The sequence below is a fragment of the Trachypithecus francoisi genome, unplaced genomic scaffold (assembly GCF_009764315.1).
Source record: "Trachypithecus francoisi isolate TF-2019V2 unplaced genomic scaffold, Tfra_2.0 Lachesis_group5, whole genome shotgun sequence".
NCBI lineage: Eukaryota > Metazoa > Chordata > Mammalia > Primates > Cercopithecidae > Trachypithecus > Trachypithecus francoisi.
Window position 1 is genome coordinate 86,916,145 of NW_022681470.1, and position 18,005 is coordinate 86,934,149.

The window sequence follows — 18,005 nt, forward strand, 5'->3', positions numbered from 1 at the left end:
CTGGAATTAACAGGCACCCGCCACCACACTCAGCTTATTTTTGTATTATTAGTAGAGATGGGGTTTCACCACTTTGACCAGGCTGGTCTTGAACTCCTGACCTCAAGTGATCCGCCTGACTTAGCTGCCCAAAGTGCTGAGATTACAGGTGTGAGCCACCATGCTGACTGATGAAACTACTCTTATTAAAGCTGCCCTTAGCAAAAAACTTGGAGGGAGAGTTAGCCTATTACTAGAACCTGATGTGGTGGTTTTACACTGAGTCAACTCACCTAGGCTAGAACTATGTGTCTCAGCATTCTCTCTCCTATTTTAGGGTTGCCCATAAGAAAAATTTGTGGGAGATTTGCGAAGTGGAAGTGAAGCAGCAGCTATTATGTGCTGGAGGTCATAACTGGCTAGAGGTAGGAAACAATGGACGTCAAGGTGCCAGGGAGCTGTTTTGTTTTTTTAAAGTTTGTCCTCACTTTCCCCTGTACCTAGCTTGGCATCGAGCTCTCCTTTATGACAATCAGCCCTGCTGAACAACAGTGAACTCAGGCCCACTGTCAGAAACTCCACTGCAAACTCAAAGGTGGTAGCCACGAAGAACGAACAGCCTTCCGGAGACTTCTGCCCTGTCCACTTTGCAGTTGTAACTTAGCACATGGATGTGCCTGGCTTCCTGCACATTCTGACTCACAACCCACACCAGGGTTGGTTAATAATTGCTCTCTGAGTCTTTCCAGACCTTGTACTTCCCAGCTCCTACTGAAATTGTATAGGTCTAAATCCTATAGCAAATTCCTTATTACAGTACACTCACAGTCATCCTGCTTCTCTGATTGAAATCCTGATTCACAAGGATTCAAAAACTGAAGAATAGCCTCAAATCAATTACATTTAATTTAACATTAATATATGTAAAGTTTTATATTTAGGCTAAAAAACAAAGAAACCTATAGAAATAAAGAATGAGTAAAACCTGAATTAAAAGCAATTACTGTTAACATCCTAAGGAGTCTGAACTACAATTCCACTATGATCTAGGATCAAACACAGTTTGCTAAACAAATAAATGACACTGGATCTAATTCATACAACATGAATGTACAACTTCATATTGTGGGGGTAAAAATATGTCTTCCACATTTTACACTGGTAAGACAGAATATCTGGGATATTCTATTAAACTCTAACATTTTAAAGAGGAAATACTGTTTTATGAAATTAATAAGTCTAGAAAAATACAGTAAGAATGGCTTCAAGAACTTGGGTTAACTTAAAAGAGAAATAAGATCTATATATTTGTGGCTCCAGAGATAAGAGCTAGGATAAATGGAAAACAATTATATATATAAAAAATTTACTTTTGCTTAATGAAGAACACTGTAATAGTGAATCACTTCCTGTGATGAAGAGGTATACTGTAATAAAGGATAAACTGAAAAAAAAAAAGAGAAATTGGTTCAGATGTCCACTATAGTGTTGTTAACTTCTTAAGATTCCATGATGTTAGAGGTGACCGAGGCTAAGAGAAGGGGGTGATGGGAAGTTACTGGTTAATGGGCATGGAGTTTCTGTTTGGAGTGATAAAAAAGTTTTGGAAACAGATAGTGGCGATGGGTGCATAGGACTATCAATGTAATTAATGCCACTGATTTGTACACTTAAAAATGGTTAAAATGGCAAAATTTATGTTACATATATTTATTTCACCACAATTCAAAAATACATGATTCTGTTATTCTATGTGAATAATGCAAAAGATTTAAATAAAAATTTTGACTTAATAAAAAATAAAAAATTCATTCGTCTAAAGTGAACACTTCAGTAAGCCAGTGTTTCATGAAGCCATAAACAATTATATGTATTCTTCAGCAGAGCTAGTGAATCAAACCAGAGTGGTCCCTTAAGGGCAGAAAAATAACTGCACCCATGAAAAGCTCGTTTGTAAATGTTACCATATTATCATGATAATAAATATCCTTGTTCATGATAAAATGGACCACACATATTTTAGAAAAAAGTCCTCACACACACACACACACACACACACGCACACAGATACAAAAATTCACATCTACACAGACCAAAACATCATGATTTAATATATTTTAAAAAGTACCCAGGACACTGAAAACACAGTGGCTAAAGTTTATTTCTTTGTTTTTAAACACAAGTTGCTAAATTTTGATAGACTAGAAAGACATCCACAAGACTATCAACAATCAGAGAGCCTACTGTGTGAGTTTTGAGGCCAAAGAAAAATTCATTTAACATTTAAAATGTATTTGGTTTTCCCCGTCCCCCCTAATATTTCTTCTTAAAAGTGAATGGATGGGAAAAGACATATTATACTAATACTAATTGAATAAAAACTTCTTTTTTAAAAAAGAAAAAAAGACTATTACTACCTGATTTCAAGAATTATTAAACTATGGTAATCCAGACAGCGTGGTACTAGTGTCAAGACAGACAATTAGACAAATAGAACAGAATAAAGAGTCCAGAAATAAACTTCACAGATATGGATAACTGATGTTTAGTAAAGGCACTATAGTGAAGAAAGAACAGTCTTTTCAACAAATAGGGCTAGAACAAATGGACATCCATTTGCAGAGAGGGAGGGAAAGAGAGAGGAACAGGGAGAAGGAAGAAGAGAAGGAAGAGGGGGAGGAGGAGAAGGAGAACTTTAATCCATTCCTCATACCATATAAAAAGTTGAATCAAATTGGATCATACACATAAACATAAAACCTAAATTTAAACTTCATGCTTTAGAAGAGAACAGAAAAATCTTTATGACCTTGAGTTACATACAGATTTCTTAGCTATGACACCAAAAGCACAATCAATAAAATTTTAAAAATTGACAATCCAGACTCCATCAGAATTTAAAACTTTTCCTCTTTAAAAGACACTACTAAAAAAAAAAAAAAAAGACAAGCCAGACTTGGAGGAAATGTTTGTAAATCATATATTTGATAAAAAGTATTATATCCATAATTTATAAAGAACTTTCAGGATTATGAAAACAAAATGGGCTAAAGATTTGAACAGATGCTTAAAAAATATATATACAAATGCCATGTAAGATCAAGAGAAGGCTGATTGCAGTGGCTCATGTCTATAATTCCAGCACTATGGAAGGTTCACTTGAGCTCAACAGTTCAAGACCAGCCTGGGCAACATAGTGAGACCCTGTCTCTACAAAAAATTTAAAAATTAGCTGGGTGTGATGGTACACATCTGTAGTCCCAGCTACTCAGAAGGCTGAGGTGAGGGAATTGCTTGAGCCCAGAAGGTTGAGGCTGCAGTGAGCTGTGATTACATCACTGGTACTCTAGCTTGGGTGACAGAGTAAGACCCTGTCTCAAAACAAACAAAAAGATGATATTTAATATTAGTCATTAGGAAAATGTAAATTAAAACCACAATGAGATATTAATAAACACATATTGGAAGGGCTAAAATTAAAAGGACTGACAATTCTGGATGTTGGCAGATACGGAGGAATTGGGACTCTTGTATATCACCGGTGGTATCCCTTTAGAAAGCAATCTGGCAATTTCTTTAAAAGTTAAATGTATACCTACCATATGACACAGCCATTCTGTTCCTGGGTATTTACCCAAGAAAAATAAAAGCGTATGTCCACGCAAAGACTTGAACATAATGAACAACTGTTCATTACACGAACATTCATAGATGCTTTAATAGTAATAACCCCAAACTGGAAGCCATCAAAATGTCCATGAACACATGAATGGCTAGGCAAGCTGTGATATACCTATAAAACAGATCACTGTTCCGTAATAACAAGGGATGAACTGCTGATACATGCAATGACAAAGAATGAATCTCAAAATAAATTATGCTGAGTGGAAGAAGCCAGCTCCTCCCAAAAAAGAGGATATACTGTTGATTCTATTTATACAAAATTCTAGAAAAAGCAAACTCATCAATAACAGAAAGGAGATCAGTGGTAGCTTGGGAATGTGGGGACTCAGACTGGGGATGAAATGGGAGAGAAATGAGGAGGGAAGGGTTACAAAAAAGCACAAGGAAACTTTTGAGGTGATAGATATGTTCACCATCTTGACTGAGAGTTATTCACCAAATTATTCAACTTTAAATATGTTTGATTTTTGCATGCCAATTATACCTCAATGAAGCTGTTAAAAATAAGCAAAGTCAGCAGCTTACTTGGGATACGTGAAAACTTTGGGGAAAGTCCTTTCTTTCAACCAGCAAAAGGCAGAACTCAGACTCATGATCAGCATCCATAAGGAGGTCACTTTTTTCCATATATGGTGCCAGCATTAAAAAAATAAAGTCAAGAAACTCTTCCTTTTACAAAATGTATATCATAGAGGCCTGTCCATTCACATTCTTCAAGGCAGCTTCTGATGTAATCTGTTTCTTAAAGCCTTTTCTCATCACTCAAGTAGAAGGTAATTGTTCCCTTTGGTGAATCACCATAACACTTATGTTAATTTTCAGATATTAATTCAATGCCTTTATCCATTCACCCATTGCACATATATTAAGTGCTTCATTTGGGCCAGACACAGGTGTGGCGCTAGATATGCAAAAGTGAGCAGAAGGGCATAGATTTTTCCCTCAAGAACCTAACAGGCTAGTGGCAAAAAACTGACATTTGTTTTTTAAGAAAGTAACAGAAACACTATAACAACTATTTCAAAAAACATTAAACAGTACTACAGGAACACAGAGGGAGAAATTCATTTTGTCAGACATACTATCTTATACCTCAGTGACTTGTCCATTTCCCACTAGTCTAAAACTCCCTGAGAACAAGGGACTGCAACTCATTTAGTTTAGTAATCTATGAAATTACCTAGCACAGTACCTGGCATGAGTATTTCACACCTGCACATTGTTTGGAGGAATGGACATTCCATTTCACAAGCATCTGCTCTTTAAAAGGCAGGGCCACCAGGCTGCCAACTTCATACGTTGAGTTCCAACACTTATCCACTTTGTCAACAAAAGCATGGCAATAATATGAAAGCAGATAAAATCAAAACCTAAATCTAGGTCCCCAAATTCCTAAAGAAATGGCCATTCTCCCAATAAGGAAAACAGGAAGGAGGTGGGGCTTGGTCTGCAGAGATCCAGGACACAAGAATGACACCCATGACTCGAGCTCCTGCCATGGTTCCTGGGAGAGCCTGGCTTTCTATATGTTCTTGCTATACGATATTCTTCTGCCCAGGACAATACACATGGCTGGCAGCCATCTAATCTCTAGAGGAATCACACCAGTCTCCTTGTAAAAGCAATTTCTGGGTGTGTCTCAGTTCGGTCTACTATAATAAAATACCAGAAACTGGCTGGCTTATAAATAACAGTTTATTTTTCACAGTCCTGGAGGCTGGGAAGTTTAAGATTAAGGTGCTGGCAGACTTGGCATCTAGTGAGGGCCCGCCTTCTAGCTGTGTCTTCCCATAGGGGAAGGACATCACCATGGGGTTAGCTAGTTTTCTGGGGCCTCTTTTTATAATGTAAGGTCACTAATCCCAAACATAAGGGCCCCACCTTCATGACTTAATCACCTCCAAAGGTCTGAACTCCTAATTCCATCTATCTTGGGGGTTAGGATTTCAACATACAAATTTTGGGGACACAAAAGCATTCAGACCTGGAGATACATTTGTGACTTTCAATTTCCTGCATGATCACAAAGCTCTTAATACTATGCTCAATTTCTGAAGGGGCAGAGAGGTGGAAGAGATAACTGTGGGAAATTGTTAGCATAGGGTGATGGAATAACCCAGTTTTCTTATTTCGATCAATATATATGCAATTTTGGAATTTCAGTTAGGACAACACTAGCACAAATTTAAAATGTCTCCAATTACAACCGAGAGGTTTAAATTAAACATCAAGCAGAAATACTCCATAGCTTCCTTAATGCAATCAAGCATGACCAGAATGATAAGGCAGATTTACTTCTTGTACTCACATCTAATGGAAGCAACAGGTCTCAGGAGGGAAAAGCACAGAAGTTTATTTAAATTTGCCTGGATCCACCAGCCTGACAGGGTTGGCTGTAGGAGAGGGCAGGGGGACTCTGGGGCTCAGTGATATCTTACCTGTAGATGGGGTCCTGCATCACCAGCATCTTGCTCTCATCCCATGTCCATTCCTTTTTCTGCAATAAAAGAAGCTGTAAATGAATAAGTTAGGCTTGTCCTCAGTTACAGAACCAGGGCACACACTGAGCTATCCATACTTATGCAAACACATGCATTTTGCTCCTGACCTGACTTTTTCCCTCTAAGAGGCCTGGAGTTGATTGCTCCAAAAGGATGAGTAGAAAATGTCAAGTGTTTAATCTGATCAGTTTCCTTCAAGCACTTTAGGAGAATGTCTCTCCAGAGCTCAGAGGGTAGGCAGAAGCCAAGAAGGCCTCAGGGAATACAGAGGGTGAAGTGGTGGTGTGGTGTGGAGCTCCAGATAAGCCAGGTAGGTTAATTGGTACATTTGCAGAGTGACCGCCAAGAGGCTATTCATTCTGGCTGTAAACCTAACTTATGGTGAACACAAAAGAGACCCTCTAGGCTGGGGATGAGGAGTTGGAGGAAAGTTGCAGTGCTTGCTGAGGTGAGAAGCACCCCATTGTCGGGGGACATTAGGGTCAGTGGCCAACGACACCCCCACAGGTCCAACCTCCAGGTGCAGAGACAGAGAATCCTGCTCTACCTTCATCAGCCTTTGTCAGAGAGACTTTGCTGTCCAGGGAAATTAGGAAAGAACACATTCGTTTATGAAAGAAGGACTCAAGAAGGGGGAAAGGGCAAAGGGTATACAGTGGATTAATTGAATGCTTTTAGCTATATGGATTTCTCAGAGATAATGCACAGGGTGGCCACTCGCTAAACATACTGGGCTTTGGAGGTTGTTAGGCCCCCACCTGGGACTAGTGGAGATCATGTCCAGGCTCTTACAGTGACATTAGGAAGAAGCATTGTCAGCAGCTTTACCCAAACACCATAAGTGCACGCGTGCGTGCACACACACACACACACACACATATTTAATTCCTGCTTTTGATTTTGATTCAATACCAATACAATCCATAGAGGTGGATTTTAGACTGGTTTAAAAACATCCAATATCAAACACTATTTTACAGACAACGAAACTTCAATTATAGCCAAAAACTAAATATTTGTTTAAAAAGATACCTTCCTATAATTGCTACTGACTACCCTATAAAATTTTAATATATGAACTACCTATTTGGAGCAACACAGGAGACTAATCTCTTTTCTAAGCAAGAACCCCTTCAAATACATAAACACAGCAAGTCCAGAACATCTTTATACTAAATAATCCCAGGTTTTGTAAACATCCCTCACTAGACAAGTTTTCCAGACTACCTGCTACCATAGTGAATTTTCTTTGTATGTATTCTACTTAACAGTGATCCCCCCAAAACCTGGTAAAATGAACTGGATCCCTGATCAGCATGGTATAGAGACACAGCCTTTTAATGTTCCAGCCATGACACTCCTCCTAACCCAGCAGATTGGTTTATAGCACTTTTTTTAATGACCTCATAATGAGCACACATTAGGCTGGTTTCCAACTGATGCACTGAAATTTTTCAGAGTTAAAGCCCAAATACCTGCATGCATATTGTAAACATCCAATATCATTGTTCTCCATAGTAATCCTTCAAACAGCAAAATATAATAATAAGCTTAAAAGATGGTTTGATCTCAGGGCAAAATCTTTACAACATAAATATTAAATTAAGTCACATCTCTAGCCATGACCACATATTCTACCTGCACGTTTAATTCAATGCAGTTAGCAATGTGTATGAAGCTGTGGAGTCCATCTATTGAGTCTATTTTAGCTATTGTATTTTTCAGTTCTAATATCTTTATTTAGTTGTTTCTTTTTCTTTGCTGAGACACTACTTTTTCATTTGTTTTAAAAGTTTTTATAGCTGGTCGTGGAAGCATTTTTTTTTTTTTTTTTATACTTTAAGTTCTAGGGTACATGTGCATAACGTGCAGGTTTGTTACATATGTATACTTATGCCATGTTGGTGTGCTGCACCCATCAACTCGTCAGCACCCATCAAGTCATCATTTATATCATATATAAATCCCCAATGCAATCCCTCCCTCCTCCCCCCTCCCCATGATAGGCCCCCGTGTGTGATGTTCCCCTTCCCGGGTCCAAGTGATCTCATTGTTCAGTTCCCACCTATGAGTGAGAACATGCGGTGTTTGGTTTTCTGTTCTTGTGATAGTTTGCTAAGAATGATGGTTTCCAGCTGCATCCATGTCCCTACAAAGGACGCAAACTCATCCTTTTTGATAGCTGCATAGTATTCCATGGTGTATATGTGCCACATTTTCTTAATCCAGTCTGTCACAGATGGACATTTGGGTTGATTCCAAGTCTTTGCTATTGTGAATAGTGCCGCAATAAACATACATGTGCATGTGTCTTTGAAGTAGAGTAATTTATAATCCTTTGGGTATATACCCAGTACTGGGATGGCTGGGTCATATGGTACATCTAGTTCTAGATCCTTGAGGAATCGCCATACTGTTTTCCATAATGGTTGAACTAGTTTACAATCCCACCAACAGTGTAAAAGTGTTCCTATTTCTCCACATTCTCTCCAACACCTGCTGTTTCCTGACTTCTTAATGATTGCCATTCTAACTGGTGTGAGATGGTATCTCATTGTGGTTTTGATTTGCATTTCTCTGATGGCGAGTGATGATGAGCATTTTTTCATGTGTCTGTTGGCTGTATGGATGTCTTCTTTTGAGAAATGTCTGTTCATATCCTTTCCCCACTTTTTGATGGGGTTGTTTGTTTTTTTCTTGTATATTTGTTTGAGTTCTTTGTAGATTCTGGATATTAGCCCTTTGTCAGATGAGTAGGTTGCAAAAATTTTCTCCCATTCTGTAGGTTGCCTGTTCACTCTGATGGTAGTTTCTTTTGCTGTGCAAAAGCTCTTTAGTTTAATGAGATCCCATTTGTCAATTTTGGCTTTTGCTGCCATTGCTTTTGGTGTTTTAGACATGAAGTCCTTGCCCATGCCTATGTCCTGAATGGTACTACCTAGATTTTCTTCTAGGGTTTTTATGGTATTAGGTCTAACATTTAAGTCTCTAATCCATCTTGATTAATCTTCGTATAAGGGATAAGGAAAGGATCCAGTTTCAGCTTTCTACTTATGGCTAGCCAATTTTCCCAGCACCATTTGTTAAATAGGGAATCCTTTCCCCATTTCTTGTTTTTCTCAGGTTTGTCAAAGATCAGATGGCTGTAGGTGTGTGGTATTATTTCTGAGGACTCTGTTCTGTTCCATTGGTCTATATCTCTGTTTTGGTACCAGTACCATGCTGTTTTGGTTACTGTAGCCTTCTAGTATAGTTTGAAGTCAGGTAGCGTGACGCCTCCAGCTTTGTCCTTTTGACTTAGGATTGTCTTGGCAATGCGGGCTCTATTTTGGTTCCATATGAACTTTAAAGCCGTTTTTTCCAATTCTGTGAAGAAAGTCATTGGTAGCTTGACGGGGAAGGCATTGAATCTATAAATAACCTTGGGCAGTATGGCCATTTTCACGATATTGAGTCTTCCTATCCATGAGCATGGTATGTTCTTCCATTTGTTTGTGTCCTCTTTGATTTCCCTGAGCAGTGGTTTGTAGTTCTCCTTGAAGAAGTCCTTCACATCCCTTGTAAGCTGGATTCCTAGGTATTTTATTCTCTTTGAAGCAATTGTGAATGGAAGTTCATTCCTGATTTGGCTCTCTGCTTGTCTGTTACTGGTGTATAAGAATGCTTGTGATTTTTGTACATTAATTTTGTATCCTGAGACTTTGCTGAAGTTGCTTATCAGCTTAAGGAGATTTTGGGCTGAGACGATGGGGTTTTCTAAATATACAATCATGTCATCTGCAAACAGGGACAATTTGACTTCTTCTTTTCCTAACTGGATACCCTTGATTTCTTTCTCTTGCCTGATTGCCCTAGCCAGAACTTCCAACACTATGTTGAATAGGAGTGGTGAGAGAGGGCATCCCTGTCTTGTGCCAGTTTTCAAAGGGAATTTTTCCAGTTTTTGCCCATTCAGTATGATATTAGCTGTGGGTTTGTCATAAATAGCTCTTATTATTTTGAGGTACGTTCCATCAATACTGAATTTATTCAGCGTTTTTTGCATGAAGGGCTGTTGAATTTTGTCAAAAGCCTTTTCTGCATCTATTGAGATAATCATGTGGTTCTTGTCTTTGGTTCTGTTTATATGCTGGATTACATTTATTGATTTGCGAATGTTGAACCAGCCTTGCATCCCAGGGATGAAGCCCACTTGATCATGGTGGATAAGCTTTTTGATGTGCTGCTGAATCTGGTTTGCCAGTATTTTATTGAGAATTTTGCATCGATGTTCATCAGGGATATTGGTCTAAAATTCTCTTTTTTTGTTGTGTCTCTGCCAGGCTTTGGTATCAGGATGATGTTGGCCTCATAAAATGAGTTAGGGAGGATTCCCTCTTTTTCTATTGATTGGAATAGTTTCAGAAGGAATGGTACCAGCTCCTCCTTGTACCTATGGTAGAATTCAGCTGTGAATCCATCTGGTCCTGGACTTTTTTTCGTGGGTAGGCTATTAATTGTTGCCTCAATTTCAGAGCCTGCTATTGGTCTATTCAGGGATTCAACTTCTTCCTGGTTCAGTCTTGGGAGAGTAAGTGTCCAGGAAATTATCCATTTCTTCTAGATTTTCTAGTTGATTTGCATAGAGGCATTTATAGTATTCTCTGATGGTAGTTTGTATTTCTGTGGGGTCGGTGGTGATATCCCCTTTATCATTTTTTATTGCGTCTATTTGATTCCTCTCTCTTTTCTTCTTTATTTCTTGCTAGCGGTCTGTCAATTTTGTTGATCTTTTCAAAAAACCAACTCCTGGATTCATTGATTTTTTGGAGGGTTTTTTGTGTCTCTATCTCCTTCAGTTCTGCTCTGATCTTAGTTATTTCTTGCCTTCTGCTAGCTTTTGAATGTGTTTGCTCTTGCCTCTCTAGTTCTTTTCATTGTGATGTTAGACTGTCAATTTTAGATCTTTCCTGCTTTCTCTTGTGGGCATTTAGTGCTATAAATTTCCCTCTACACACTGCTTTAAATGTGTCTCAGAGATTCTGATATGTTGTATCTTTGTTCTCATTAGTTTCAAAGAACATCTTTATTTCTGCTTTCATTTCGTTATGTACCCAGTAGTCATTCAGGAGCAGGTTGTTCAGTTTCCATGTAGTTGAGCGGTTTTGATTGAGTTTCTTCGTCCTGAGTTCTAGTTTGATGGCACTGTGGTCTGAGAGACAGTTTGTTATAATTTCTGTTCTTGTACATTTGCTGAGGAGTGCTTTACTTCCAATTATGTGGTCAATTTTGGAATAAGTGCGATGTGGTGCTGAGAAGAATGTATATTCTGTTGATTTGGGGTGGAGAGTTCTATAGATGTCTATTAGGTCCGCTTGGTGTAGAGATGAGTTCAATTCCTGGATATCCTTGTTAACTTTCTGTCTCGTTGATCTGTCTAATGTTGACAGTGGAGTGTTGAAGTCTCCCATTATTATTGTATGGGAGTCTAAGTCTCTTTGTAGGTCTCTAAGGACTTGCTTTATGAATCTGGGTGCTCCTGTATTGGGTGCATATATATTTAGGAGAGTTAGCTCTTCCTGTTGAATTGAACCCTTTACCATTATGTAGCGGCCTTCTTTGTCTCTTTTGATCTTTGATGGTTTAAAGTCTGTTTTATCAGAGACTAGGATTGCAACCCCTGCTTTTTTTTGTTCTCCATTTGCTTGGTAGATCTTCCTCCACCCCTTTATTTTGAGCCTATGTATGTCTCTGCATGTGAGATGGGTCTCCTGAATACAGCAGACTGATGGGTCTTGACTCTTTATCCAGTTTGCCAGTCTGTGTCTTTTATTGGAGCATTTAGCCCATTTACATTTAAGGTTAATATTGTTATGTGTGAACTTGATCCTGTCATTATGATATTAACTGGTTATTTTGCTCGTTAGTTGATGCAGTTTCTTCCTAGCCTCGATGGTCTTTACATTTTGGCATGTTTTTGCAATGGCTGGTACCGGTTGCTCCTTTCCATGTTTAGGGCTTCCTTCAGGGTCTCTTGTAAGGCAGGCCTGGTGGTGACAAAATCTCTAAGCATTTGCTTATCTGTAAAGGATTTTATTTCTCCTTCACTGATGAAACTTAGTTTGGCTGGATATGAAATTCTGGGTTGAAAATTCTTTTCTTTAAGAACGTTGAATATTGGCCCCCACTCTCTTCTGGCTTGGAGAGTTTCTGCCAAGAGATTTGCTGTTAGTCTGATGGGCTTCCCATTGTGGGTAACTCGACCTTTCTCTCTGGTTGCCCTTAACATTTTTTCCTTCATTTCAACTTTGGTGAATCTGGCAATTATGTGTCTTGGAGTTACTCTTCTCGAGGAGTATCTTTGTGGCGTTCTCTGTATTTCCTGAATTTGAATGTTGGCCTGCCCTACTAGGTTGGGGAAGTTCTCCTGGATGATATCCTGAAGAGTGTTTTCCAACTTGGTTCATTTTCCCCCTCACTTTCAGGCACCCCAATCAGACGTAGATTTGGTCTTTTTACATAATCCCATACTTCTTGCAGGCTTTGTTCATTTCTTTTTCTTCTTTTTTCTTTTGGTTTCTCTTCTCGCTTCATTTCATTCATTTGATCCTCAATCGCTGATACTCTTTCTTCCAGTTGATGGAGTCGGTTACTGAAGCTTGTGCATTTGTCACGTATTTCTCGTGTCATGGTTTTCATCTCTGTCATTTCGTTTATGATCTTCTCTGCATTAATTAGTCTAGCTGTCAATTCTTCCACTTTTTTTCAAGATTTTTAGTTTCTTTGCGCTGGGTACGTAATTCCTTCTTTAGCTCTGAGAGGTTTGATGGACTGAAGCCTTCTTCTCTCATCTCGTCAAAGTCATTCTCTGACCAGCTTTGATCCGTTGCTGGCGATGGGCTGCGCTCCTTTGCAGGGGGAGATGCGCTCTTATTTTTTGAATTTCCAGCTTTTCTGCCCTGCTTCTTCCCCATCTTTGTGGTTTTATCTGTCTCTGGTCTTTGATGATGGTGACGTACTGATGGGGTTTTGGTATAGGTGTCCTTCCTGTTTGATAGTTTTCCGTCTGACAGTCAGAAGGACTGTCTGTTGGTCTGTTGGAGATTGCTTGAGGTCCACTCCAGACCCTGTTTGCCTGGGTATCAGCAGCAGAGGTTGCCGAAGATAGAATATTGCTGAACAGCGAGTGTACCTGTCTGATTCTTCCTTTGGAAGTTTCCTCTCAGGGGTGACTCCACCCTGTGAGGTGTGGGGTGTCAGACTGCCCCTAGTGGGAGATGTCTCCCAGCTAGGCTACTCAGGGGTCAGGGACCCACCTGAGCAGGCAGTGTGTCCGTTCTCAGATCTCAGCCTCCGCTTTAGGAGATCCACGGCTCTCCCCAAAGCTGTCAGACAGAGTCTTTCGCGTCTGCACCTGCCCCCGCTGCTTCCCCTATTGGACTTCAGCTGTGCGCTCTTCCCAGAGGTGGAGTCTACAGAGACAGGCAGGCTTCCTTGAGCTGCTGTGAGCTCCACCCAGTTCGAGCTTCCCAGCGGCTTTGTTTACCTACTTAAGCCTCAGCAATGGCGGGCGCCCCTCCCCCAGCCTCGTTGCTGCCTTGCGGATAGATCGCCGCAGACTGCTGTGTTAGCAGTGAGGGAGGCTCCGTGGGCGTGGGACCCTCCCGGCCAGGTGTGGGATATATTCTTCTGGTGTGCCTGTTTCCTTAAAGTGCAGTATTGGGGTGGGAGTTACCCGATTTTCCAGGTGTTGTGTGTCTCAGTTCCCCTGGCTAGGAAAATGGATTTCCTTCCCCCTTGCGCTTCCAGGTGAGGTGATGCCTCACCCTGCTTCAGCTCTCGCTGGTCAGGCTGCAGCAGCTGTCCAGCACCGATTGTCCGGCACTCCCTAGTGAGATGACCCCAGTACCTCAGTTGAAAATGCAGAAATCACCGGTCTTCTGTGTCGCTCGCGCTGGGAGTTGGAGACTGGAGCTGTTCCTATTCGGCCATCTTGCTCTGCCCCCCCGTGGAAGCATTTTTGTGATGGCTCTCTCAAAATCTTTGTCAGATAATTCTAACATCTCTGTTATCTTGGTGTTAGCACCAATTGATTGTCTTTTCTTCATAGAAATTGAGATTTTCCTCATTCCTGGTAAAGTGAGTGATTTTCAATTGAAGCCTAGACATTTTGAGTATTGTAAGACTCTAGATGTTATTTAAACTTTCTGTATTCACTGTCTTACTGTGATACTAAACAGGGGAAGGAGTAGGATGCCACCTTATTACCCCCAGAAGGGAGTTAAGGCTGGGTCCCCACTCAGCCTCTGCTGATACACAGGGGAAGCAAGCTCCTCATTACTGCTGGGTGTGGGCGGGAGTTTTAGGTCCCCACTGGGCTTCCAATTAGGGGTAGGGGTGCCTTGGAGTTCCCACATGGCATCCACTGACAACATACACAGTCAGTGGCTTCATGACTGCAGGTCAGTGGTAGAAGTGTAGCTTCTCCACAGACACCACACGGGAAACAGGAGCGAGAAGGGTGGTGCGGGACACTCGTTACCAGCTGGCAGGGAAGAAGGGCATGGCCCCCTTCTCAGCCTTTGGTGGCACCACTGGAGGGGGTGTTGGGGCACCTCATTACAGCCCAACAAGGGTGGAAGCCTGGACTCCGGCTCAGTCACAGGGGCCTGGGTGGCAGTTAGGCCGGTCTTCCGTGGATTGTTTGGCTGGAAGAGAGTGGTTATTGTGGATACTTTTCTGCCTTGTTGTGCTGCCCCTTTTCTCCTCTTTGGCTGGAGAGAGCAGGCTTTTGTTGGGGCTTTTATGCCTGTTCCTACTGGCATGTGTGAGTTGCCAGCTTCTTCAGCTCTGCATTTGGGATGTATGAGGTGAAAGAAACCCATGGAATTCACAACTATGCAGTTTGTGGGTCCCTAGGTTCCTAGCCAGGCTGCCCTCTCTCCACCTCTCAGAACCTTCGGATGCTGATTTTATATATAACGTCTAGGGTTTTCAGCTGTACTTAGCAGGAGGAATAGGGTAAAGTGCATCTACTTGGTCTTCCCAGAAGTAAAAGTCTGCTTCCTATATCTATCATGTTTTTTCTGTTTGTTTTGTTTTTTGTGTTTTGTTTTGGTTTTTTAAAAACTACAGTTGCCTTGGCTCCACCTCTTGAGAGACGTGAATACAGTGGGTCAGAGGTAAGGCCCGATAATCTGTAGCTTTAACAAACATTTCAAGTGGTGCTGATGTGACCCTAGGGTTGAGAGCCACTGCTACACACCAAAGAAAGACTGGACTGAAATCCTCAGCAACAGTAATGCAAATACTGTTGGAGCTTGTTTTATCACACACTCCTCTGGAGTCTCAGGCCTGGCACAAGGAGCTCCTCTGACATTTCAGAGAGTCAACTGACCACAGTCCTACTGTCTCAGGCCAGGGCACACCTCAGTGTACTCAGGAAGTGGCTGCTGTGGCTTAAACACTTGGTGGGGCGTCAGCAGACGTGCTTTGCTCCTGAGAGAACGTATCTTTACATGCTCTCATCATCAGGGCAGTCTGCTCCCAACAGTCCTTGCAGCTCTGCTGTGATTTTTTTTTTTTTTTGCATTTCAAATTTCTTTTTTTTCTTTTTTTATTATACTTTAAGTTCTAGGGTACATGTGCATAACGTGCAGGTTTGTTACATATGTATATTTGTGCCATGTTGGTGTGCTGTACCCATCAACTCGTCAGCACCCATCAATTCATCATTTATATCAGGTATAACTCCCAATGCAATCCCTCCCCCCTCCCCCCTCCCCATGATAGGCCCCGGTGTGTGATGTCCCCTTCCCGAGTCCAAGTGATCTCATTGTTCAGTTCCCACCTATGAGTGAGAACATGCGGTGTTTGGTTTTCTCTTCTTGTGATAGTTTGCTAAGAATGATGGTTTCCAGCTGCATCCATGTCCCTACAAAGGATGCAAACTCATCCTTTTTTATGTCTGCATAGTATTCCATGGTGTATATGTGCCACATTTTCTTAATCCAGTCTGTCACAGATGGACATTTGGGTTGATTCCAAGTCTTTGCTATTGTGAATAGTGCCGCAATAAACATACGTGTGCATGTGTCTTTATAGCAGCATGATTTATAATCCTTTGGGTATATACCTAGTAGTGGGATGGCTGGGTCATATGGTACATCTAGTTACAAAGAACTCAAACAAATATACAAGAAAAAAAACAAACAACCCCATCAAAAAGTGGGCAAAGGATATGAACAGACATTTCTCAAAAGAAGACATTCATACAGCCAACAGACACATGAAAAAATGCTCATCATCACTGGCCATCAGAGAAATGCAAATCAAAACCACAATGAGATACCATCTCACACCAGTTAGAATGGCAATCATTAAAAAGTCAGGAAACAACAGGTGTTGGAGAGGATGTGGAGAAATAGGAACACTTTTACACTGTTGGTGGGATTGTAAACTAGTTCAACCATTATGGAAAACAGTCTGGTGTGATTTTCAAAGTGACCGAGCCAATGACCCAATACACCAAAGAGGCTGTGAACTCCAACCAGCCACATGCCCTGTCCCCTTCTGAGGAAAGCAGCCCCAAAGAGGGTCTGAATGAGGGTGGTTTGGTTTATGCTGCACACGTCTGAGGAAGCCAACTGTGCTAACCTGGCCATGACTGTCTGGGGTCGGGATCCCCACCTGACTGACCATGGGGAGCCAGCAAGGGGCTGGCATTAAACCACTCAATCATTGAGCTCTACAGTAAAAAGACCCAACTCTACCCAATCGATTCCTCTCTCTGGGGAATATCAAATCCTAAGTGGAGTCTAGGCTGAGCCCCATAACGGTGGACAGTTTTTGTGACCGGTGACTCTATTTCCACTCACACTGGCGGCAACACTGAGGGACAGGATGCGTCGGGCGCCAGCTCATGTTTCCTCCAAGCCTTGCAATGCGCCTCCATTATCAAAGCTAACCCGGGCAAGCCTCTTCTCGGCAATTCTATAGAATGTAACTAAGGCATTCATTAAAAGGAAAGAATAATGAGGCAAAATAATACAGAACAACTATTTTCTTTCTCTGGCAGATGTGAATAGGAGGACAGAGAAACCAGGTTCCCAGGGCCCCTTGGGTTAATTTAATAAGAATGAGCATTGGCATGGTCTACAAAAGCCAAAACATACTTTACTTTTAAAAGAGGTCCCAGCACCCATATAGAATGTCCTGAAGAAGGGGAAAACCAAAAAGATCTTTTCACCAACCTACTTATTTTCATTTTCTGAAGATCTAATTAAAATCTAGTCCTGTCACTTTACAGACCTTCATCTTTGGATGAAAAATATTAAATCTATGAGGAGATCAGGAAATTGTCAAGATAACTCAATGGGTTTGGGGAGTAGCAGGGACTCACCAGTGTTTTGGTTATTCAAGAAACTAATGCAAATACTGTTGGAGCTTTGTTTGTTTTTGAGACGGAGTCTTGCTCTGTGGCCAGGCTGGAGTGCAGTGGCATAATCTTGGCTCACTGCAACCTCTGCCTCCCGGGTTCAAGCGATTCTCCTGCCTCAGTCTCCCAAGTAGCTGGGACTACAGGCACGCATCACCATGCCCAGCTAATTTTTGTATATTTAGTAGAGATGGGGTTTCACCATGTTGGTCAGGCTGGTCTTGAACTCCTAAGCTCAGGTGATCCGCCTGCTTCGGCCTCCCAAAGTGCTGCGATTACAGGCATGAGCCACCGCACCCGGCCACTGTTGGAGCTTTTTAACCCAATCTCCTCAAGGCCTGCATGATTGTCTAAGAACTTTAGAACTAAAGGGTCTCCACCCCTCCCCCACTGTACCTCTTTCAAATAATACCCTGAGGAGTGTA

The 18,005-nt window shown here is 41.3% G+C and overlaps 1 protein-coding gene across 3 annotated transcripts in view; it reads right to left on the reverse strand.

Moving 5' to 3' along the window:
• The window catches only part of LOC117074395 (carboxyl-terminal PDZ ligand of neuronal nitric oxide synthase protein), a 344,705-nt gene that overhangs the window by 79,097 nt on the left and 247,603 nt on the right, over positions 1-18,005 (reverse strand). For 2 of the 3 annotated variants that reach the window (XM_033195793.1, XM_033195796.1), the window contains exon 4: positions 6,102-6,175. In XM_033195793.1, coding sequence (XP_033051684.1) covers positions 6,102-6,175 — 74 coding nt within the window. The remainder of the gene's footprint in view (positions 1-6,101; positions 6,176-18,005) is intronic. The other variant, XM_033195794.1, reaches the window with a different exon arrangement.